Source organism: Mus caroli, unplaced genomic scaffold (assembly GCF_978045245.1).
Source record: "Mus caroli unplaced genomic scaffold, Mus_caroli_1 scaffold_13, whole genome shotgun sequence".
Taxonomy (NCBI): Eukaryota; Metazoa; Chordata; class Mammalia; order Rodentia; family Muridae; genus Mus; species Mus caroli.
The window spans coordinates 87,847,477-87,872,350 of record NW_028227268.1 but is presented as its reverse complement, the minus strand read 5'-3'; the positions used below and the strand labels follow the sequence as shown (position 1 = coordinate 87,872,350).

At 45.2% G+C, this 24,874-nt stretch overlaps 1 protein-coding gene across 4 annotated transcripts in view; it reads left to right on the top strand.

Moving 5' to 3' along the window:
* The window catches only part of Slit3 (slit guidance ligand 3), a 587,543-nt gene that overhangs the window by 376,532 nt on the left and 186,137 nt on the right, over positions 1-24,874 (top strand). For all 4 annotated transcript variants that reach the window (XM_021178434.3, XM_029484039.2, XM_085829030.1 and 1 more), the window contains one exon: positions 8,815-8,886. In XM_021178434.3, the coding sequence (XP_021034093.1) occupies positions 8,815-8,886 (72 nt within the window). The remainder of the gene's footprint in view (positions 1-8,814; positions 8,887-24,874) is intronic.

The following is a 24,874-nucleotide window of genomic DNA, read 5'->3' as shown; positions in this document are numbered from 1 at the left end:
TCCATTTTCTTTCCCAGCATACACTTAAGCTTTTGAGTTTGTGCTCCTTAGGATATCTGCCTGGAAAGGGACATAGGACAACTGTTCAGAGCAAACCAGGGACCTCTCCATGCATAGCCTTCTGCATCCACTGCAGCTTAACCAGATCATTACTTGTGTTATGCACAGTAGCTCCAATGTGCTTAGTCCACAGGCCAGGATCCTGGCCTCCGCCTCCAGCACTGTAGCCAACTCTGGCTACCCAGCCCAGGTATCCACTCCTCCCCACCCCACCCTACCCCCATGATTTCTCCCCTAGAGAACCTTGTTGAACACTGTAGGAATTTGTCTAAGAGGCTCCTCTGGGAATGTCCTGATCTAGCAGCAAGCATCCCTCCTGAGGTCTGGGAACATCCAGAGCCAAAGTTCTTAGGGTCTTCCTGCCATTCCTCAGGGATCACAGAGAAGGGAGAAACATCTGCTGTCTCCATTCCTCCTCGGCCAGCCTCCCCAATCAGCTCCTGAAAAGTCTTCAAAGTACAGCTTATGTCTCTCTCTCTCTCTCTCTCTCTCTCTCTCTCTCTCTCTCTCTCTCTCTCTCTCTCTCTCTCTCTCTCTCTCTCTCTCTCTCTCTCTCCACTTCAGACTATTCTGGCACTCTGTTCACACCACAGGCATTTTGCACGTCGCCAGCAGCTTTCTAGAACATCTTTGCATCTAAGCCCCTTCTGCATCTAGGGCCCAAGATATTCCCCATAGACAGATTTAGATTTTAAGACAGTAGAGTATGCCTTGTTAGCTTCATACTAACCAAGTGAAAAGACTAGGGTTGAGAAAGCACTTGCTTTCCATTTTCTGTGACGCCTATCCTAATTTATAAGTACAGGTTAGATGGGAGGGTTGAACAGATCCTTAAAGAGATACAGCCCGTTTAGCAGCAAAATTGAGACATGAACTTAGTACCTGACCCGGCAGTAGCATTGTGTGTGCGATTCTTACTTGTTCAAAAGTTCAACTGCAGGACTCAGCAGCTGCCTGGTGCAGTCTATCTGGGGTGGGTCCCAGGAACTCACGTTAACTTTTTTATAAGAAATTCTTACATATTTCAAGGTAAAGTATAAGCAACGGGTGACTCTGTTTTCTGATCACTCCATGCCAGTAACCGCTGGCAAGCTTTGTCTTGTCAGTATCTCTGTCCAGTTACCCCCTTCTGGAGTACATTGCAGCAAAACACAGCCTGAATCCTGTATAACCTCAGTGTGTCTCCCTCAAAGACCAAGGTGAGGTGAAGTGAACCATTGGAGATATCATTCTCAGTCCTGACTTTAAAACACTTAACAAGATGTTTCTTGTCGCATCACCTACAAATTCTGACCGTCTGCCTGACAATGGCTGGCCTGGGCCCTGCTCCCTCTTAGCCGTAGAGTCATCCTACCAGGACTTCTCACACCATCAGTCTGAAAGACAAAGCTGTTGTTCCTTAATGAGGCCAGACTGCATGCCTGAACGTTGTGGGGATTCAGACTAGCATCTTTCTCTCAAGCTCTAAAAACTCAAATTAATTTTGGATCTTGAGCAAAAATAAAATCCATAAAGCAGTGTGTGCTTAGAGATGGGCTTTCTCCTTGTTGAAAATCAAAAAGCGTTAAAAAACAAAAACAAAAACAAAAAACATTGCCCTTGCTTCTGGAGGTGTACCGGGCATATTTTATACTTGTCAACGTCAAGGTGCCTGTTTCTTTGTGTCTATGTTAGTCAAGAGTGTAAGTTCCAGAAGGACCAGTCCTGTTTGCTTCTATGTGTTCTAACACTTAATAGGGTGTAACACACAGTAGGTGCGCAATTCAGCTTTTCTGAGGGAAACATAACGTAAACTGGTGTTCAATCTACTGATCTTAAATACCCAAATGATGAGGGAACTTTCCGACAAGTGTGTAAGGAAAGGCAGAATACAAACAGCCTTGTTGGTACCTTGCCATCACTTTTTAATGTCAAGGTAGTAGGTTATTATGGGCCTGTCCAGTGAAAGCCAGAAACACAGATGGAAGGCTGGGAAGCGATTGTGGGTCATCCCCCTCCCCCAACACACACACACACACTCACACACACACACACACACACACACTGATTCTCTGTGTCTCTGAAATAGGCTGCAGTTCTTCAGGAAATGAGTCCGTTACACTATTGCCATCCCCCTGCGACAAAGGTGACCACTGACTAGACATACCCAGCCAGAGGGAGCAAGGCTTCTTACTGAGGCATATGCTCGGTGCTCATTTGATTTTGACAGTGACCCAACTGCAAATATATAATCTTGCTTATTAAGATAAATTGCCTGCAGAAGAGATTTACCTATTAAGATAAATCTTCCCTGAAGTCCACACAGTAAAATCCCCAGGGAATAATTTTGCCTCCAAGTCTGTCCCTCCTGTCACATAGCATCAAGTAAGGAAAAACAATGTCTTCCCTCTGAGTCTCACAGCAGAGTGATGGGTCCCCAGAACACCGAACATTCGAAGTTGGGGGGTCAGGGGGGATGCTGAAGGGTTAGTTTTATAGATAAGTAGTGTTGAGAATACAAGAATTGTAAGATTTGTGGCTGGTTTGTCAGAAATCTTTAAATCCCTAAACGAGTTTTGATTGATATGTTCATCGCACCAATGGGAAAATTCCCGCCTACTAGGAAGAGAATGTGAAAGTAATTTTAACAGATATTCAGGCCAGAGAGAGTCAGAGCGGTAATCCAACACCCTGATCCCAAATTCAATAATAGGTCCAAATATAAATGCTTTTTATATCATGCTCAGCTTTAGTTTGGCTAATCAAGAGCTGATAGATTTTTTTTTTAATACTGCTGTCTGTCTGAAAACACATCATTGAATAGTCTCATGTGCAAAGGGATTGAGGCATTGGACAAAGGCATTTAAACCTCATTGACTGCTTCCTGTGTGGGCTCTTAATTCCTGTTTGGGGAGTGATGTTTCAATCTGCTACCAACTTCCTGATTGAGAATTGTCTTTGAAGCTGTCTTATCAGTGGGTCCAGCCGGCTAGGGTCTAGGTTGTCTCCTCTGGTACTGGCTTCTATTCCCAGCAGCTTTTGACTTAACTGAGAAGTCCCATAGCTAGGAACTCTTCAGCAATTTGTCCTCGGTTGCTGGTATCATTCACCCTTACATAAAGGAGGGCAGGCAGTGCCTGGGAGTTTGAATTCTCTTGGGTGGTCCCTAACCAAGCATTGTCTGGAGCAGGGCTACAGAGGCCAGCCCACTTGCTTAAAGCACTCGCTTGCTTTCTCGCTCTCGGGTCCTTTCTCTCCCAGATCCAAGACCTGAGACCTTAGTAAGTTTTCCTTCATTTCATTCTTCACGCCAACCCCACCTTACTGCTTGCTTTCTCAGAGTCCTAGAGGACAATGTTAATATGCTGTGTAACCTCGAAGTCCTGATTTCTCAACCAATTCAACATTTTCCTTTCTCTGTCTCTTTCTTTCCTTCCTTTTTCTTATACTGAAGAATAGATTTTTCATATAATATATTCTGATTATGGTTTCTCCTCCCTCTCCTCCTCCCAGTTCCTCACCACAAAGGTAATTGTGGGCCATCCCCCTCCCCCAACACACACACACACACACACATACACATATACAGGGTCCTGCTCCACAACCTTTCTGTCTCTCCTTAACAAAACATACAGAAGTCTAAGGAATACTAATAAAATAAATAAGATAAAACAAAATAAACAACTCAGAACAGGAAAAAAAAAACCCAAGCAAACAGAAAAGTCAAAGAAAAAGCACAGGAGACACAGACAGAGACACACACGTTTGCACACACAGGAATCCCATAAAAACACAAAACCAGAAGCCATTTTTTTTAAGTGCCCTGATTTATCCTTATGAGACAAATCCAAACATGCTGTTGAGTTCGGCCATCTCCTGCATGCAGCCCACCCTAAAAAGTCTGTTTCCTCCGTGAGACTCCTTGGAAGAAAACTTTTTTATTGGCAAGTGGTTATCAACTGGAGATAGCTTCTGGGTTGGGGTGGGGCATGTGTCCACTTTCCTTTCAGCCCTAAGACTCCATGGTACAGACCCATGGAGGGCCAGTGCATGATGCTACCTTCAGAGTTTATGTGTACTGGCTGAGCTCTGTTTAGACAGCCTTGCTTCCGTGTGTCCTCCATCCCCTCTGACTCAAACACTCTTTTCACCTCTTCTTCTGCAGAGTCCCCCCTGAGCCCTGATGGGAGGGATTTAATGGCCAGATCCCATTTAGGGCTGAGTGATTCCAGCCTCTCTTACTTTCTGTGTGTTCTCTGTTTGTCTGTCTGTATTTGTTCCCGTTTGCTGCAGGAGGAAATGTCTCTGATGTGTAGAGCGAAGCACTAATCGGCTTCCCTGGCCGGTCTCAACCTTTTCCTTGAACCAGTCTCTTTTGTTTCAACCATTAAGAAATGATCCAGACTCAAATATGGAGAGTCCTGTGTAGATGCTAGACAAGAGCAGTGTTAGTTTCCCCCTCAGGTTTTATGGAGGGACTACTAATAACACTAGTGTGTTTTATGCCATGCTCAGTTTTAAGTACGGGTACTGTGTGTAAGAACTGGGGACATTTTGTTTTTTTAGCTACATAGGTCCAAACCTAAACGAGAGAGAAACTCAAGAAGTGAAAGCACAGTTTGTAGAATGTTCTCTGTGCTCCAGGGGTACAAAGTGCTTTCTGTGTCTCCACGATTGTTCCCACTACTGGGGAAGCCAGTGAACCAACCAATAATCCTGTCTGAAAAGGCAGCTTGAATGATCATGCAACAAAGACATTGTGCCACAAACTTCAGGAACAAGCATTCACAATGTTTCTGGAAGTTTCCACCCATGTTTTAAGTTTATAATCATTTGGGTTTGAAACCTCAGAGCACGTACCCCTACCTCCCCCACCCCCCTCCCTATCCCCATCCCCACACATAAACTGCCATTTAACAAGTTAGAATGGATGTACCCAAAACACATGTACCCACAGGAGCGTTTGCACTCTGCTGGGGTAGGGGTGGGAGCAAGGACGGTCATTCACTGTTGCCCTGAGAACAAAGAATGCCTGACATTGCAGGGAGGGACCAGGAAGCATTTCAGAAGCTCCTCTGGAACTAGACAACCTTTCAATCCATTTATCAAAGTGTCCGAGGTCCCTGTTTCAAGGTAGATGAAACAATAATAAATTTGCCAAGAAAGTTAATCTGTGTCCAAAGCATTTTAGTAAATTAAAAAGGCGGGGGCGGGGGAGGGTGGCTGGATGTGGGCTATGTCCCTTCTTGCCAACTCCTATTTGACTTAGTGTCTCCTTAATAAGTCCTCTTTGGTCCTGTGTTTTGGGATGGAATAATCAGATGGTTAATCATTTTCCGGAAGCTGGAAAATGCACTTTAGCTAATGCACTTCTCCTTAGCTTTCAGAGACCTAATTATTTAAAAAGGCATTCTGATCCATAGCCCACTTCCCAACCAAGAATGCCTTCCCGACCCGCCATCTTTCTTCCTGGCACCCCCTCCAAAAACAAAACAAAAAAAAAAACATAGCACAACCTTTCTTTAACTTGTGGCTCCCTTCTGTTTACGTTTTTGGTTTTTGGTTTTTTAAAATGCCTTTCTGGTCATTTCTGAGTATATCTTTCTCTTGTGAAGGATTAGATCCTAAAATCCAAACAAGCAATTGACCAGAACTAGGCTCTTGGGCATCATGGATAGAATTTGTTATTTTTATTTAATTGTCAGCCAAAATGGTTGCTCTTGTCTGTCGAAAGGACCTAACAATAGCTCCATGCTCAGACATCACGCCGAGATAAACACACTATTAGGAAGCCTCACAAAGGCCCTGAGATAATTGTAAAGGGATGGTTGGGGGGGGGGAGGACGAAGCAACCAGCCCTGACCCCTCCTCCACGCCCCATCAGTAACACCGTTAAATCTGTCAGTTTGTCAGCCCACTGGAGGTATTTATGAAATCAATATACAATCCCGTAGATGCATGGCTGCAGTATTGTTAGCTGGAGAAGAGAGGCTCAATGGAAAATAAAATTAATAAAATTTACAAGCAGATTGTCAAGGGGGGGGTGGATGGATAAATTCCCTACCATCTAGTGTTTTACTGAATTGGGATGGGTTGGGGGAGGGGCTGCAGTGACAACTAGCTGGGATAGAAAGCTGAGCCTTGTACTTGTTTCTTTAAAGTAGAAACAAGGCTGGGTACACTTCCAGGAAGGATGTAGTAGCCTGAAAAACCAAAGAAGCTGTTTCACCCACACATGGTTTTGCCTATAGGCTGCCTGTGAAACCCACCTCCCTTCACCAGACTGTCTCTTTCTGTCTAAGGTCCATGAGCCTATCTTCATTTCCCCACACTGTAAGGCACAACTTCAGTGTCACTACTATGTTTGCTACTGTGCATTCTCATTAAGTTTCGGTATGAATCCTGTTCAAAATGGGCTACTGCCCTTTCAGAAATAGATGCCACCTCCTTCCAGCTTCCAGCAGTGGTTAAAGCTGTCAGTTCTAAACCTTCTTCCTATTTGATTTCCCCTGATTTTTTTTCCCTGCATTGACCATTTATCAGACGTGGCCAAGTCCCATCTCCTTAGCAGCCAGAGATAACAGCAAAGGCTAAGAAGGTACTGGACAGACGCTTGTGGTCTGGAGGCCAGCTTCAACAGAAAGACTGGGCCCATTGTGGCTGCAGGAGCCTCCAGTGCCGCCCAGATGCCTGGTGGAAATTGCATTAGTCGGATGACAGGACCTGGGCCCCCTCTGTGGAGACTGATGGAGAATAGCAGAGTAGCCTGGGTGACACTGCTTGACCTCTGCTGTCATCGTGGGCTTTTGTTCAGTGCCCCGACTCCAGGCTGGAGCCCTGCTCATTGAATCAGGCCTGGCTGGGGGAGCCTGCAGCAGAGCTCATTATGCATCAGAATTTACTTACGTCCGCTTGTAGACAGGGGAAGCTGGGTTTGAGATGGGGGAGCACTCGGCTAGGAAGCCCCAGAAGTGTCTAGGACTCATGGGTACTCCCTATCCCAATAGTAAGTCTTGAGCCTCAGCGTAGCCCGAGGCTAGCCCAACTGTCCTGAGGTTCAACCAACTGTTTAGAGCATGAGTTCACTTATCTGTAGCTTTAGAGGAGGTCCCCTCATCTGTCTGTAGGAGAACTCAAGGATGGGTTTAATCAGTGACCAGCAAGTTCTCTACTGTAGGGCCTTGAGCCAAAGGAATGCCTGGGAAGTACCCCAAGGATGTGGACAGGGAAATGTGTCCTGCTGTTTCTGTTTAAATAGAATTCTTCTTACATGTTGTGTGTGCACACACAGGTGTATGCGTGTGCACGCACATCCTGTGGCACATATGTGAAGGTCAGAGGACAACTTGTAGGAATCTGTTTACTTCTTCCACCATGTGGGTTCCAGAGATGAAATTAAATTCAGGTTGTCCGGTCTGGTCAGCAAGCTCTTTACCTGCTGGCCTGCCCAGCCCATCCATTCCTGCTGCTTCCTTACCCAGCAGAAGTTTAACCACTAAACAATACTAACACCCACTAACAATTCACAGCCATACAAGGAACCATACAGCTAGATACGGTGCGGCCATTTAAAATGTTGGCATTGCTGTGTTTGGTAAAGACACGGATGGATGTTCTCAATACAGCTTGTGAAAAAATGGTTTAGAGTGGGCATTATGTTAAGAGGTTATGTCATTGAAATTCATATACACTGGGTAGAATTGTTAGCAGTGGTTATGTCTATGGTTGGACGTTCTCCCTTCATTATTTGAGGGGGTAAAATACCAGGTGTGTATATTTGTATATATATATATCCTTGTGATATCTGGCGAAAACAGAGAAGGCTGGCTATCAGGCAACCTCATCTTCACACATGTATCCACTTCCCGCCATCCTTTTTGAAGATGTTCCTGCAGCATGTGGCTGTACAGAAATATCCCTGTTGCTTGCTTGCAGCATTTGGCAGAGCTGCCTCATGTGCCTGGGGCCCTGGTGGGTCTTTATGGATTAATTCCTTACTGAGATCCAAGCAGGCTTGAGGTATGAATGAAAACAAATGCACGTGTTTGGTCTAGCAACAATAAAAAGGAAACCAGAGAACAAACCAAACCAAAAAGGTCTGCACGGTTCCTAGAGGAGGCAATCCGGACTGTAGAGGGTATTTAAATCCTTGGAGAAGATTTGGGTCAGGGCCAGCCACACAGGGTACCCCTAATACCCACTTCGAAGGAGCCAGTGTGTTGACATCCCTCCAAGCAGAATGAAGGGTGGGACCCCCCAGGTTTGAACGGGGTGGGGTGTGTGGAAATGCATAAGAGGTCCTCTGTCCCTATCAGAAAACCCAGTGACCAGGCTCAGTTCCAGCCCCAAATGCCGAGAGCAGAGAACTTGAGCGTCAAAGGCCTGCCCAAGAAATGGGAGGTTAGTTTAGGAGGGATGTCTTAAGAGGAGGGGAGTAAGAATCTGGCCTGGGAGGTGCCAAAACTGAATGGGGTGCAGTGTGTGTAACAAATAATGTGTGAAGTCCTGGCTCCTAGCCTGGAGGTGTGAGACCACCCACAGTGCCTGCCCCGAAGCAAGCTGCTCCCACCCCCACCCCCACCCCCACCCCAGCACCTGATAACCATTTCTGCAGAACAATGTGCAGGCTTGTAACAGCCAGGGGCCTGAGACTGAACAGCCCCCCAAGCCCTTCTGGTGGGCTTCACAGGCCCCTCCAAGGGTTTTGTTATCATAATGAGATGCAGAGAATGTGCTCTGGGTCTCTAACTGCTTTGCCTCTCTCTTCTTGTTTAGAGATCTGAGCGAAAACCAGATCCAGGGCATCCCGAGGAAGGCGTTCAGAGGCGTCACAGGCGTGAAGAACCTGTAAGTGCTGGGTCTGTCGCTTTGGCACAGACTGAACTCACTTGGGCTGTCTGGTCAGGATGGGAGTGAGAGACAGGAGGGCACTCCTGGTGGCTTGGAAGATGGAGAGCTTCACAAAGCCCTGTTCTTCCTAGCTCAGGGCCTGGCCGCACCCAGACTGCATGGCTGTGGTGCCAGCTAGCTTCTCCGAGGGTCTTGTGTAGTGTGGGAGCGGTCATCTGGTACAGGTATTCTATGCAACTGAGAAAATGAAAGGGAGGAAGAGAGGGAGGGAGAGAGGGAGGGAAAAGAGAAAAGTCTCATTCATATTGTTTCATGAAGTCAAGCCCTAAAGACGGTGCTTGTGGTGTGACAGTGATGACAGTGACGGTGATGGTGATGACCTCATTGTTATAAACGGGCTGGTCACCTTATGAAACAGCATTAGAAGTCGTGGACACTTGCCCAAGTTCATTCCTACTGCACTTGGCTTTCATTTGTTTGCTCTTCACATTTTATTTTAAAACCATTATGGGTTGGCAGGGAATGTCAAGAAATAGGTAAGTCCCTGTACCAGTTCCCAAGTAGTAACATTCTAAGTAGCCCTAGTCCCATAGACCTGGGGCTATTCAATAGACTTCAGTTTCCTTTGCGCACACTGGTTGCTAGAGCAAGTGGGAACGCTCTGCGGTTATAGCACGGGCACATCCACATACTGTCAGCATAGTTCAGAGGCAGACATGACCTAACACTCCATATTTGAACTGGCCTAATCACTGTAATTCTTTTCCTGAGAGAACTCCACCGTTCCAGGGCCTCGCCTTGAGAAGGTGTGTGTTTTCTGAATCTCTACCCACATAGCCATACCACAGTGTCAGAGCATGTTTTGGAGAAGGGCACAGAAATACCATCTGGTTTGGCTGAGCAAGCGGGTCTGCCCACCAGCCTCCCTCATTAGCTCAAATTCAACTGAAGCAGGCTTATATGAGACTAAAAGGGAAAGAAACAAAAGAAAACAAAACAAACAAAAGAAAACAAAACAAAAATATACAACTGTCACTTCCCCCCTAACAAATGAGGGGGAGGGGGTAGTTTACTGGTGATGACTTCCAGATGCAGGCCATCTGCCTCTCCCACCTCCTACCCAGGGGGCTGGAGGCTAGTGCCTTGTGAAACCTTTGGTATTTAACAGGCAAAGCTCACGGAGGGCATAGGCATCTTTGAAAGGTGAGGGACTGAGATGTAGAGATGACTTTGCAAGGCCTCTGGGACAAGGGTGGGCTGCCCGCTCCTTCTCTGGGAACAGGAACAGGTGGGGTGGCACAGGTGTAGCTGGTGTGAGCGAATGCCTCTGTAGACACATGTAGGCTTTAAATAAGGCAGAGCTTTGGGGCTAGAAGCACCAGAAGGTAGCAGGGCACATGAGCAAAACCCTGCTTCTCATCCAGGTATGGCACCTTTACCAGCTTTCCAGTGTTTTGTTCCTTGGATTCTAAAATCATAGGGCTGCGGAAAACTCAGACCAACTCATCGCCTTAATTAATATTGCAGAATAACAGGACAAGCAGAGGTCTGGAGAAAGACAATGACAAACCCAGTGTCTACCAGCTTCCTGATGACTGAGCCCCAAGTTAACATTGCTCCATATACGGAATGATCTGTGTGGTCCCAAGGTGGTTAATTTTGCATGGATGAGTTAACAGACACACTTTAGTCATGTATAAACTAGACTGTGTAATTGCCAACTGCATTTATTATTCTCGGGAAAGTCATTCAGTCCCACTCGTGGTTCCTAGTGGCAACTAGAGTGTTGGGAGCATTACCTTCCCCGTGGAATATCTGCAGCCATGGAAAGGCCTCGGGGGTGTGTGGGGAGTATGTGAGAAAGCTTCAGAATTCCCAAGCCAGTCCAGTAAATGCTGTCAGGCCTGTCGCCTTGACAGACAGAGTGTATGCAAATACAGAAGAACCAGCATCCTTTATCTGAAAGGCTTGGGACCAGAAGTGTTTGGAGTTTCAGGTTTTGTGGGTTTTAAAATGTTTATATAAGAGACATTGAGGAATCAGGATGCAAATCTAAACACAGAACTCATCTGTGTTTCATAAATACCCCACACCCACTGCCGGGAGGTCATTTCCATACAAGAGGTGGGGGCTTTTTTTTGGCTTTGGTTTTGGTTTTGGTTTTGGTTTTAATTTTGTGCATAAAACCATTGGCTGGTCTGGAATTTTCATTCGTGGTGTCCTGAGGAAACGCAGGAAGGTTTGGATTAGAGATGGTCTTCCTGCTTATAAGACTAAGGACCTAGACATAAGATTTTCCTCCTCCCCGAGGTCCTGGGAAGAAGCTAGAGGAACAGACTCATCCCCTAAAGGAAGAGTTTTTAAAAAGAAAGAAAAGGAAACTAAGGGAGGACGGAGGATGTTTCTCTCAGTTCAGTTAGCACTGTACTCAGGAGGTAGAAACTGTAAGGGCCCAGAGACTTAATTCCTGTTCTCTCCTGACTTATTGTGTGACCAGGGACAAGGGACATGTACACTGAAGAGGATGTTACTGTAACGTGCAAACTTGAACCTGAGATGTGTGGCGTTGGGGGCTGTCAGAGGAGGAGGGAAATTGCTTTAGGCAAGGCAGCCTAGAGGTTAGGAGAGTAGCTTGGCTGTCTGGTAGAATTATGTATGAATTCTACCTGTTTTGGTACTGGGTCTGTGACCTTTGGTAAATGCCTTGACACTTCTGAGCATCCATTTCTACCACTGTAACAGGAGGCTAATAATTGGTCTTACCTCCTAGGGGTTTTGTGAAGGTTAATAAAATAATGCATAGGAATAACTGTGCGGTGCCTGACACATGCCAGAATTTCCAACACTCTACCTGCTGCTGCTGCTGCATTCTTTTGTGGTTGTCTTGGTGGTACAGGCAGCATTTGTCTGGGCCTAAGCAATGCTTAGAATTCACAGAGTAAACAAGGCAGGCAGGGCAAACAAAGTGTAAGGACAAAACTTCATAGGAAAATGTGTCCAGGGCAGATACAGAGATATCTCATGAGGCTTTTATCCTAGAAGAATACGGTCAAGAAACTATGGAAGAAGGGAAGGCTGGAGTGGGGCTAAGAGATGAAGTTCTTGTTGGCCCAAGGACATAAGGGCTGGAGCTTGGGAGAAAAGTAAAGAGATGAAGAACCTAAAGGAGGAGCCAGTAGGGACCACCCCAACAGTACATAGTATTTGGTGAGTCCTTAGAATGTGGGGAAAGAAATGTCACTGGTTGAGGATGTCCAGGCTCAGACAACACAGCGATGGCTAATTCCCATAGTCGTCCATGCTTTCATCAAGATAAAATTTGAGCTCCTGATGAATGCTATTTGGGATGCAAGCAGCAGAAAGTCAGAGTCATGTGTGTGTGGGGGGGCCTGTGAACTCTGCCTTGCCAGGGCTTCTGTTTCATAGAGATGGAAAACTCAGGAGGAAGAGCCAGGCTTGGAGGACGTGGTTTGTCATTGGGTGTACTGAGATGCCCTGTCTTCCGTGGACAGTGTGAACAGAATGTCATCTGTGTACTGGAAAAGGAACAAATCTGACACCCTGTCTTGTTCTTTCTGATTGAGGGCATTTGGCAAAGCCACACTGCCTCTCTGGACTTTCTTGATTTGAATGAGGGAGGTAGTGCAAAGGTTCCTGTAGTCCCGAGAGAAAACCACCACACGGGTAATGGAAGAGGCGGGGCTGGAGCTAAAAGCAACTTCACAGAGGGCTGTCATTTGGGCAAAGATGACAGTAAAGTTAAATATTTACATATGCATCTGAGGCTGAGGGTGCACCTTGGCGGTCGATCACGTGATTAGCATGTGCAAGGCCTGGGTTCTGTTCCCATCATTCTCAAAGAGAGGACGTGGTGGGAGGGAGCATGGCCTATGGACAATAAGAGGTACTTTTTGAAAATGAAGGTTTCAGACGACCCATTGAAGAAGTGCTCCTGCTAGAACTCCATCACCCACGTGGAGCCGTGTTTCATAGTCACTGAGGAACAAGCCCCAGATCCTTTCCACCACACTGTGTGGCTTAGAAATACACTGCTGTTGATCTAACCTTGAGTAAAATATGACCCAAAGATGAGCTATTGGGATGCAGTATAAGCTTCAAACCAAACGGTGGGTGAGATGCCAGTGGGTTGGACCTGTCCACAGCACTCTATGCTGCATTAGGAAGAGAAAAAGCAAAGGCTGGCGGGATGTTTGAATGGAAGCTCTGTGACGTTAGAATGAATTCTCTTTGCTTACCCTGCTGTACTTTTCAAAAAGGAAAAAAAAAATTGTGGAAAAAAAAAAACTTTCGATCCTCCCATTTTCCAGATGACAAAATGAACTTCCCATCAGTGTGTGTGATTTAGTAGCAGTTGGCAGACAAAATTAGAGTAAGACTTTCCATCCAGACCACAGTTAGTATTCTGGCTAGCTATCCTTGAATTCTACACAGATACGTAGTTCTGTTCTTTCCCTGCAGCCATCCCAGAAACAGGGAGAATACAGAGTAACCAAATACCATACTCCAGAGTGCCCCTCCACCCCCACGAGAAGGAAACCACGTGACCTTCATCAGTTCCAAAACAAAGGCAACAGTGTCTGAAGACCAACGAACTAGGGAGGCTCTGGCATGCCACTCTCTCTCTCTGAGCGACTTGGTCCTGTGCACATCCCCAGGCAGCCGAGGGAAGCCCCTAATTGCTTCCTGGTTTCTAGGGAAGACAGTCATTAGTTGGGGACTCCATTCTAAGCAGCTACAGCAAGCTGAACGCAGAGAATGAGTCCCACTCTCTGCAGCCTGTCTGGAAGGACAAGGTGCTAAGTCGAAAAGAAACCAGACAATTGCTCAAACAAACTGATCTGGAAGAAAGCCCACGGAGAAACGCACCTGTGTGCTGTCATTCATCGGGCCAGTATTAAGTGCCTGCTGTATGTAGGTACTGTGCTAGGTACTTAAATAAAGGTGCAGCAAGCAAGCAAGAGAACTTGGAAAGAAGCAGAGCTAAGGTTGAGAGGAAAGAACTAGAGCTAGAGAAAACAAGCCACTATCCAGTAGTAGGTGAGAAGATCCAACCCCATCCCACCCCAGCACAAATTGTTTTAAAAAGAAATGTCCCCTGGCCCTGTCTTTCTCAGCAGTCATGTTTTCCTCTGTTTTTCAGTTTCTATTTGCGAGGACTCTGTAGGACACGCATTCCAGAAGGGAAAATCAATAGCCGCTGTCTCTGCCAGCTAGCAGAATTTGGAATTGACGGTTTGAAAACAAAGCCGGCCAGGCTGTCTTTGTGTTCCCTAGTTAGGCGGTGCGGTGCGGTAGCACTGCCTCCCCCGGAGATTAATGAGAGCTGTCTCCACCCCATGAGAGGGTGAGGGAGGAGCAGGGAGGGACACTACCCCCAATTCTTTGGTGCCATCTGTGTTGGCAGATCATTCTGTCACCCTACCTGGACTGGCAGCTGGACTCCTGGTCACCCCCAAATCAAGGCTCTGTGTGACCTGTGTCCCCTCAGCTCAGCTCACGCACATGCGCGCATGCGAGCACACACACACACACATACTCACACACGGTCCATTGTCATCCTGTGGGCACCACAAGCCCTTCTTGTCTCAGGACCTTTGCTCTTGACTGTTCCAATTGCACAGGATGCAGTGATCTGGGACTGTTACACTTCCACTCCTGATCCTTCAGGCTCAGCTCAGAGCTGCCTTCCCAGATCTGCCTAAGGCAGCTCCCCTCTGCCCTCCATATTTATTTTATCCCATTGCCCAGTTATGTTTCTTCAGAGCAATTCTCAGCCCCTGAAATGATGCGGCTCATTTGTCAACCCGTTTCTGCGTGTCTCACAGAAATAACTTGCATATGTATTCACTTTCTGCCATGTCCATCACCAAGAGGTTCACAGTGCTCAGGTGGTTCATGGCAGAAAGACACAGATAGGTTCATTACCCCATTACATCCTTATACTTATACTGTTGGTGGATATTACCTACCAGAGTACTTGCACAAGTGTTCCAATGTTTCATACAAAAATAGTGTTACAAACAAACCTTCCTTATACTTAAACAACCATCCTTATACTTAAAGGGTTCACAGTTCAACAGGAGGATGGACTGATGGGCTAGCATGTGTAGGACATAGGTCAGGGGCTCTGTCAAAATTAGCTCCAGTTGTCAACTTGACACATCTGTGAAAAGGGAGACCTCACATGAAGAATTGCCTCCCTTGGATTGGCCTATAGGCACATCTGTGGGGCATTTTCTTGTATAGGAGGGCCTGGCCCACCATGGGCGGTGTCATCCCTAGGCAAATGAACCTCAGCTATCTAAAAGATGGCTGAATGTTAGCCTGGAAACAGGGCAGTAAGCAGCTTTCCTCCAAGGCTCCTGCCTCTGTTCATTCCTTGGTTCTTGCCTTGGTTTCCTTCAAAGATTCTGTAAGCCAAATAAACCTTCTCCTCCCCAAGGTGGTTTTGGTCAAATTCTTTATCACAGCAACACAAGAAAACTATGGCAGGTTTCATTGGGCAGAAGGGCAAGAATGTGGAGAAACTTGGGAAATCAGAGTGATTCTGTCTTCACTGAGGAAGTGGCCTATGTTAGGTTTTGAAGGGTGAGTAGGAGTTCACTCAAGACAAGAATATTCCCAACAAGATGGAACAATGTGTGAAAGATCTCCAAGAAGACAACAGTGTGTGGAAGAGTCAATGCTAGTATGCCTGGAGCACACACAGCAAGAAAGAAGAGAACGCTTAGAGAGTAAGACACTGCAGGAAGGGACTAGAATACCAGCCACCAAAGGGATGGTACTGAAAAATGGGGGCCACAGCCTTAGTGCAAAGGACAGATTTTTCCAGAAGAGAATAAAGCTAGAGTGACCAGGATGGATATTTAGAGAGAGATTGAGAAGTCATGGGGGCTGACGGGAAGAGCAGACATGAGGGTGGCCAGGGTTGACTTCAGTGCTTGTGACCAACTTATCAAGTGAATGCAGAGGTGGGCCTTGTGCAAGTCGCCTCCAGGGACGATGACACATGGGAGCAGTGCCTATCCCTACTGAGGAGGGGGTGTCTGAAGAGGGAGTTGAGGTTTCCTGTGAAGCACAACGCAGTGCTTCCCAAAGATCCAATGCCGAGTCTTCCCATTTTTCCTATTGTGTGTTCCTGACTGAGTGCAGGTTTCAGATCTTCTGCTGCAGGAGCCTGCCTGCCTGCCTGCCTGCCTGCCTTTCCCTCCTCCCTCCTTCCTTCTCTCCTTTCATTTCTCCTTCTCTCCCTCTCTCTCTTCCTCCCTCCTTCTTTCTTTCCTTTTCAAAAAGACCTTTTTGTTTTTCCTTCCTTCTGACTGTTCTTCCTTCCCTCTATCATTTCTTCCATCTGTCTATCTGTCCTTTTGTCCTTCCTTTCTGCCTGCCTTCCTTCTGTCTGTTCTCCCTTCCCTCTTTCTGTCCTTTCCTTCTTCCTTCATCCCTCCCATCTCTCCTTTATTTCATCTCTCCCTCCCTCTGTCCTTCCCTCCCTCCATCCTTCCTTCTATCAGCCCTCCTTTCCCCTTGCTTCTCCCTTCCCATCTTCCATTTCCTATCCCTCTGTCACAGTCATCACTCTATCCTTACTCTTGCCAGGCTCAAAGTCACTCCTAGAAATGAAACAAGGTTCCATCCCTGCACTGAGGAGAGGGAGACCGCTGCACAAAGAGCAGGTTAACATACTAGGCAGCCCCCTGTGGCATCTGCCATGCTTGTCCTGTGACTAGCAGTGTGAGTTCTTTAAGAACTGGCCGGGGAAAACATTGAAGAGGTAGGTAAAGCAGACTGTATTGGTTGCAAAGAGTGTGGTCCGGCATTTTCCACAGGAGAGGACCTGTAACTCTACCTGGAAGGTGCACAAAACCCACAGTCACAGCTTTAAGCATTTTATTGGCATTCTCTGCTGGCCTTGTTTTTCTTCTAACACCCCACTCTGAGTAATGATTGAGTACACAACTGTCCTTCTAAAGTGGCCTGCATGGTAGATAAAGGGGGAGATCAAGTCTGGCTTTTAAAACGTGGCTCTCTGCTTGCCACATAGTAGGTGCACAATAAACAGTGACTACCAGGTGAATGGATGAGCTGAGCTTCTGACGTATAGAGAGCAACCCTTACTGGCAGAGCCTGATTATGCCTTAGAAGCAAAGAATGAAATCGAGGCTTCCAGAATAAGCCCAGAGAAGCTTTTGTGGTTTTCAGGATAATGGAGACCATTATTCTTGATCCCGTGTTAAAATTTATTATCCAGGACAATTTTTTGTGGGCCAATTTAAAAAAAAAAAAAAGCAAAAGCTTGTCACAGATATTTTACCCCCTTAAGCACAAAGCCCACAGGAAGCAGGCATTTTAAACAAAGATCCAGGACGGACGGACGGACAGGAATCTTACCAAGGAAGCCCAAGGCCTGCAGGCCCCTGAGACTTGGACTCAGGGATCTTAGAAGAATTTTGCTGTTGGACAGAGCCCATGCCTGGAGATTTTTAGAATGAATGAAAGATGAAAGGTCTTAGGGAGAGGTGTGTATTACTGTGGACCTCATACTTTGTCTGGTACCCATCGATGCGTAGAGCTTTAATCTTGTTGGTGTCCATTGAGTGTACTGATAAAAATAAGAGTTTTAGAACAGACAAAAAAATTTGGAAAAAAATTTTTCCAATTCTAGATTTTCTGTTTCCCCTGTGTACTTTGCGCAAGTTCATGAGCCAGCATGAGTTTTAGTCTTCTACTGTGGGAAAACATGTTCAAAGGTCTAGCAAAGAGTCAAACCAGGAAGCAGCGCACCTTGCCTTGGTATAATTCTCTGTGGTCTACACAAAGGCTTTGTATCATCTTGTCTAATTGTTGGCACAGGCTGATAAATGGAAACTTTGTTTTCCTTTAGACAGAGATGGAAGTGGGCCCTGAGATTCAAGAGCTGTGTCCAGGCAAGAGAGCTGGTCCTAGCAAGACTAGAAAAGGCTCCTGGGATGGTTGTGGGCACAGTTAGTGAAGGACTGGGAAAAGCTCTAGGTCTTGTGGGATGAATGGAGTAAGTCCTAAAGGAAACAATGGATCCTGAGGTAGGCTGTTACATCCACCAATGTCAAGGGTTTCTGATCAACACCAACACAGTTCCATAGTATCTTAATTAATAGACACTATTAATTGATTTTATTAATCAACTAATTGACTTTATTAATTAACAGACTGTTGGATAGTTGTTTTATTAATTAATTAATTAACAGGATATGTAATTAATTAGAGCACCCTTAAGTCTAGGTAAAGATTAAGCAGAATATATGAAGGATTTCCCAATCCTTGAAATGCTCCCAGGTTCACGGTTGCAGGCTTGGTTACTAAGATCACTGGTTTAGAGTGAGGTTCAGCTGATGTATATTCTGGTGGTGTGGACAGATGTGTAGTCATGGTATCAAGCAAGGGTGCATTCGATGCTCTGAAATCTCTCCATTCCTCCCACTTGTCCCCTTTTCCCTTTCAGAACCCTAAAATAGATGCTTTCAAAGTACCCACAAATCCCTTCACGTTTCCACAGCACTTCACAGTAGTACACACACACACACACACACACACACACACACACACAGTTTTTCAGATGGTTAAAACAAGAATCTTAGGAACTGGGCAGTTCATTCAGGAGTAGAGCAAGTTCTTGGTATAGTTAGAGCCTGAGTTTAAGTCACAAGCATTAAAGTCTGTCTCTCAGTGATGACTTGTGATCTACAGAATCTGCCAAGGCAGGGACAACATTCTCTGTTTCCACTGAGATGGGCAGATGACAGGTGAGAGCCATACTTGCATTCAACCCCCGGCTCTTCCTCCCATGTGGTCCTAAGTATATTATACACTTCTTCCTTTGCATGGTAACTGAAAAGAATTTACACTCCTGTGCTCTTAGGAGGAATAATCAGTTTTCCTGCCTTTATCTCATTCCCAGAGAATTAATTGGTCTGAAATTATTACACCTAATGACTGAATAGTTCCTTTCCCAATGAATCCATACCATAGAAGGGCACAGCTACAGAACCCTGGCCCCAAGACCGTTCTACCTTTTAAAATCAATCTCCTGTCATACCTTTTAAAATCAATCTCATCACAGCCCCTTTCATTTCTTTCAGGTCACATGTCCATCCAGACCTAGGGCTTCGTTCCCATCCACCCAGTCCTTCTCCTGTCACTACAAAGTCACAGAAAGTACTAAGTAAGAGCCTGGAGTACCAAGTTTAGTGGCAATCTGTGGCAGAGTAAATAACATGTGCACACTCACACACACACACATGCAAGCACACAGACATACAAACACACACACAGAGACACACACAGGCACACAGACACAGACACACAGACACACATATACACAAACATACACAAGCACATATCCTGATCTCTGGGTAAATGAAACTTTTGAAGATGTGATTAAATTAAGGCTCTCGAGTATATATATATTATCCTCGATTGTTGATGTGGACTCAGAGTAACAGGAAGGATTTTTAGATGAGAAAAGGCATGTCCCGAAGACAGATAAAGCCAAATTCTGAGGATGGGGACAGCCTGGATCTTAGAAAGCCCCTCTCTGCAAGGGCTGTCCTCAAGACTTCAGAAGGAACATGGTCCTGCCCACCCTTTGATGCTAGCCCAGTGAACGCCACATAGGAATTCTGGCCTCCTGGACTCTGAGAAAGTCATGCTGTTAAAAGGTGCTGCTATAATGTTCTCCTTATCCAGTTGTGGACCCTCTTGCCTCAGTTCAACACTTCAGCAAGTGTTCAGCCCTAAGTGAAGATGGTGGGTGTGTTCATTTCCATCCACAGTGGTATTTGCAATTGTTAGCAGTCTCTCAGGCACAGGTGCCCAAACCTCAATTCTTTTTAATTGCCATGATAAGTCCTTCTGCCAAGTCCTTTCTTATCTGTTAAATGGTTGGGATATGGCCAACAATTGCAAGCTTGGTTTTAATGCTATAAAAATCCACATGTCATTTTTCAATGATGGTAAGATTTAAATTGCCTTGACTAGACACTAGATTTTTGTTGAACAAAGAGTGTGGGGATGGGGTATACTTGAGATACCATAGGTCTGTTCAGGTGGCTAAGTCTGATGGCTCTTTGAAATCATCTCCCATTAGGGGAAAGATAGGTTTAGTCACCAAGATAAACCTAGCTGCAAAGTCAAGAAGCATGAGTTGCCAGGCAGCCAGAAGCAGAATTGTCCAGGTCTTTGGTCACCTTGCTGGGCTTGTTGTCTCTCAACTCCAGGGTTGAGGAAGAAAGAAAAGACAGATTAGATTCAAAAGAGCAGGTGATTTTTTTCTAGAAAAAGGGCTTCAGCCATCTTGGGCATCGATTGGAAATCTGAAACATGGCTAACTGCAACCCTGTCTCCTGGCCCACCTCTCTTCCAGCATTAGCCCTGGATAAACTGCATTGCATCATAGTTGGACCTAGAGAGTCCTTCACAGATCCACTGAAGAGCACTTGGTCCGCTGGGGATCCAACTGTTCTTACTGAATTAATGAAGGGGCTCTCTGTGCAGCACCCTGCACTACAGCTTTTAGGACCTATGATCTGGGTGCAGATCTTACTCAGTGTACACATGGCCTTTCCCTCCCTCCCCAGAAGTTGGTGCGTCATAGCAGACCTGTAACCAAGACTGATATGTCCATACGCAGGACATTGCCATGCCAGAGGGGAGAACTCTGGGTCTGGAGCAAGTGTTCAGCCCTAAGTGAATGTGGTTGCTGTGTTCGTTTTCCATCCACAGCGAGTATTTGCAATTGTTAACAGTCTCTCTGAAGCCAGTCCTCAGGCACAGGTGCCCAAACCTCAATTCCTTTTAATTGCAAATGATGAGTCCTTCTGCCAAGGAAGCATCCTTGCCAAACCATTAAGTGCCAGTGGCTAAGATTTGGTGTACAAGGCGTACTACGGATGGGTCAGCAATACATCTCAGATACTCCATAGCATTTTGTTATGGGAGCTACAATCTCTCTGTACTCATAGAAAGGATATTTTGGAAGGCTTGGGGTTAAAGTATTTTTGGTTCCTATGAAAGCTTATAACTTAACCCCAGATATTCACATCTCTGCCTGCTCTCTGCACAGAATAAACAGAGGCAGTGTAATTCTTCGATCCTCTTGATCAGTCATGAGTTCTTATAGAACTCGGCTGATTTGTCAACATCCACCCATTTAATCCTAGTGACAGTTTCATAATCATTACCAGCTGGCGAGTGATAAACCTATAAGTGATGTGCCCAGAGTCACTTAGCTTAAAAGCAGCAGAGCTGGGATTTGAACTCAAATCTTAAATGTAGACTCTGTAACTATACTTCATTGACAAAGGAACTCAGAAAGTGTGGAACAAACCCCACTTCTAGCAAAACTGTATTTCTTTTTTTTTTAATTTTTAATATTTTTATTACATATTTTCCTCAATTACATTTCCAATGCTATCCCAAAAGTCCCCCATAGCGCCCCCCACTTCCCTACCCACCCATTCCCATTCTTTTGGCCCTGGCATTCCCCTATATTGGGGCATATAAAGTTTGCAAGTCCAATGGGCCTCTCTTTCCAGTGATGGCCGACTAGGCCATCTTTCGATACATATGCAGCTAGAGACAAGAGCTCCGGGGTTCTGGTTAGTACATCATGTTGTTCCAACAATAGGGTTGCAGATCCCTTTAGCTCCTTGGGTACTTTCTCTAGCTTCTCCATTGGGAGCCCTGTGATACATCCAATAGCTGACTGTGAGCATCCACTCCTGTGTTTGCTAGGCCCCGGCATCGTCTCACAAGAGACAGCTATATTTGGGTCCTTTCAGCAAAATCTTGCTAGTGTATGCAATGGTGTCAGTGTTTAGAAGCTGATTATGGGATGGATCCCTGGATACGGCAGTCTCTAAATGGTCCATCCTTTCATCACAGCTACGAACTTTGTCTCTGTAACTCCTTCCCTGGGTGTTTTGTTCCCAATTCTAAGAAGGGGCACAGTGTCCACACTTTGGTCTTCATTCTTCTTGAGTTTCATGCGTTTAGCAAATTGTATCTTATATCTTGGGTATCCTAAGTTTTGGGCTAATATCCACTTATCAGTGAATACATATTGTGTGAGTTCTTTTATGATTGTGTTACCTCACTCAAGATGATGCCCTCCAGGTCCATCCATTTGGCTAGGAATTTCATAAATTCATTCTTTTTAATAGCTGAGTAGTACTCCATTGTGTAAATGTACCATAATTTCTGTATCCATTCCTCTGTTGAGGGACATCTGGGTTCTTTCCAGCTTCTGGCTATTATAAATAGGGCTGCTATGAACATAGTGGAGCATGTGTCCTTTTTACCGGTTGGGACATCTTCTGGATATATGCCCAGGAGAGGTATTGCTGGATCCTCCAGTAGTACTATGTCCAATTTTCTGAGGAACCGCCAGACTGATTTCCAGAGTGGTTGTACAAGCTTGCAATCCCACCAACAATGGAGGAGTGTTCCTCTTTCTCCACATCCTCGCCAGCATCTGCTGTCACCTGAATTTTTGATCTTAGCCATTCTGACTGGTGTGAGGTGGAATCTCAGGGTTGTTTTGATTTGCATTTCCCTGATGATTAAGGATGTTGACCATTTTTTCAGGTGCTTCTCTGCCATTCGGTATTCCTCAGGTGAGAATTCTTTGTTCAGTTCTGAGCCCCATTTTTTAATGGGGTTATTTGACTTTCTGGAGTCCACCTTCTTGAGTTCTTTATATATATTGGATATTAGTCCCTTATCTGATTTAGGATAGGTGAAGATCCTTTCCCAATCTGTTGGTGGTTTTTTTGTCTTATTGATGGTGTATTTTGCCTTGCAGAAGCTTTGTAGTTTCATGAGGTCCCACTTGTCAATTCTCGATCTTACAGCACAAGCCATTGCTGTTCTATTCAAGAATTTTTCCCCTGTGCCCATATCTTCAAGGCTTTTCCCCACTTTCTCCTCTATAAGTTTCAGTGTCTCTGGTTTTATGTGAAGTTCCTTGATCCACTTAGACTTGACCTTAGTACAAGGAGATAGGAATGGATCGATTCGCATTCTTCTACATGTTAACAACCAGTTGTGCCAGCACCATTTGTTGAAAATGCTGTCTTTCTTCCACTGGATGGTTTTAGCTCCCTTGTCGAAGATCAAGTGACCGTAGGTGTGTGGGTTCATTTCTGGGTCTTCAATTCTATTCCATTGGTCTATTTGTCTGTCACTATACCAGTACCATGCAGTTTTTATCACAATTGCTCTGTAGTAAAGCTTTAGGTCCGGCATGGTGATTCCACCAGAGGTTCTTTTATCCTTGAGAAGAGTTTTTGCTATCCTAGGTTTTTTGTTATTCCAGATGAATTTGCAGATTGCACTTTCTAATTCGTTGAAGAATTGAGTTGGAATTTTGATGGGGATTGCATTGAATCTGTAGATTGCTTTTGGCAAGATAGCCATTTTTACAATGTTGATCCTGCCAATCCATGAGCATGGGAGATCTTTCCATCTTCTGAGATCTTCTATAATTTCTTTCTTCAGAGACTTGAAGTTTTTATTATACAGATCTTTCACTTCCTTAGTTAGAGTCCCGCCAAGATATTTTATATTATTTGTGACTATTGAGAAGGGTGTTGTTTCCCTAATTTCTTTCTCAGCCTGTTTATTCTTTGTGTAGAGAAAGGCCATTGATTTGTTTGAGTTAATTTTATATCCAGCTACTTCACCGAAGCTGTTTATCAGGTTTAGGAGTTCTCTGGTGGAATTTTTAGGGTCACTTATATATACTATCATATCATCTGCAAAAAGTGATATTTTGACTTCATCTTTTCCAATTTGTATCCCTTTGATCTCCTTTTGTTGTCGAATTGCTCTGGCTAGGACTTCAAGTACAATGTTGAATAGGTATGGAGAAAGTGGACAGCCTTGTCTAGTCCCTGATTTTAGAGGGATTGCTTCAAGCTTCTCACCATTTACTTTGATGTTGGCTACTGGTTTGCTGTAGATTGCTTTTATCATGTTTAGGTATGGGCCTTGAATTCCTGATCTTTCCAAGACTTTTATCATGAATGGGTGTTGGATCTTGTCAAATGCTTTTTCCGCATCTAACGAGATGACCATGTGGTTTTTGTCTTTGAGTTTGTTTATATACTGGATTATGTTGATGGATTTCCGTATATTGAACCATCCCTGCAAAAACTGTATTTCTTTCTTGTGACGTTTCCAAAATGAGTAGGGCCAGGTATATAGCTCGGGGGTAGAACAATGTCTAAGGCGCTGAGGTTGACACATGCATACACACTAACACACACACACACACACACACCAATGACTTTTCTTTAAGAACACAGATGTCTTATTGCTTTGGAAAATCAAATGTGTTAAACTGGATCTGAGTGGCAAAGTTCTTTCTTAGGTCACATGTCCTACAAACTTCTAGACAGACCTGTTCACAGAGACACACTTAAAGGAGGAAGCGTTTCCAGTCCAGCTCCCTCCTCTCTTCACCCTCATCTCCTCAAAGAGATAAAGCTAATTAGCCCTTGCCCGGACCACAGATTTCACTGTAATCGAATGAGGTGACAAATGGGAGGAACTTAGGCCAGGCTGAGGCTCCAAGAGATGCAGAATGAGTGTGGATGCTCTACACCCCGCTCCCAAGTCATCGCCTTCCCTTGACTCAAAGCGCATCACCCCACAGGTGAGCAGTCAGTCAACCTCTGGGCTTGGGCTTTTCCTCTGAAGTGAGGTGTCAAAGTGAAACCCTTCAGTGAAGGATTTTAAACTCCAATACTGCAAGCTGACACATGTCATCTAGCTACAGCTTGAGTGCTGTCTGAAAAGTAACTGTGGCTGACTGGAGATGTGGGTGCTGTGTGACCCGTTCAGCAATTTAGTAACAGCAGACATATTCGGGCCTAGCGTTTAACTGTTTGCGTTGCTTGAAAGAAGTAAAACAATTTACTTCCTG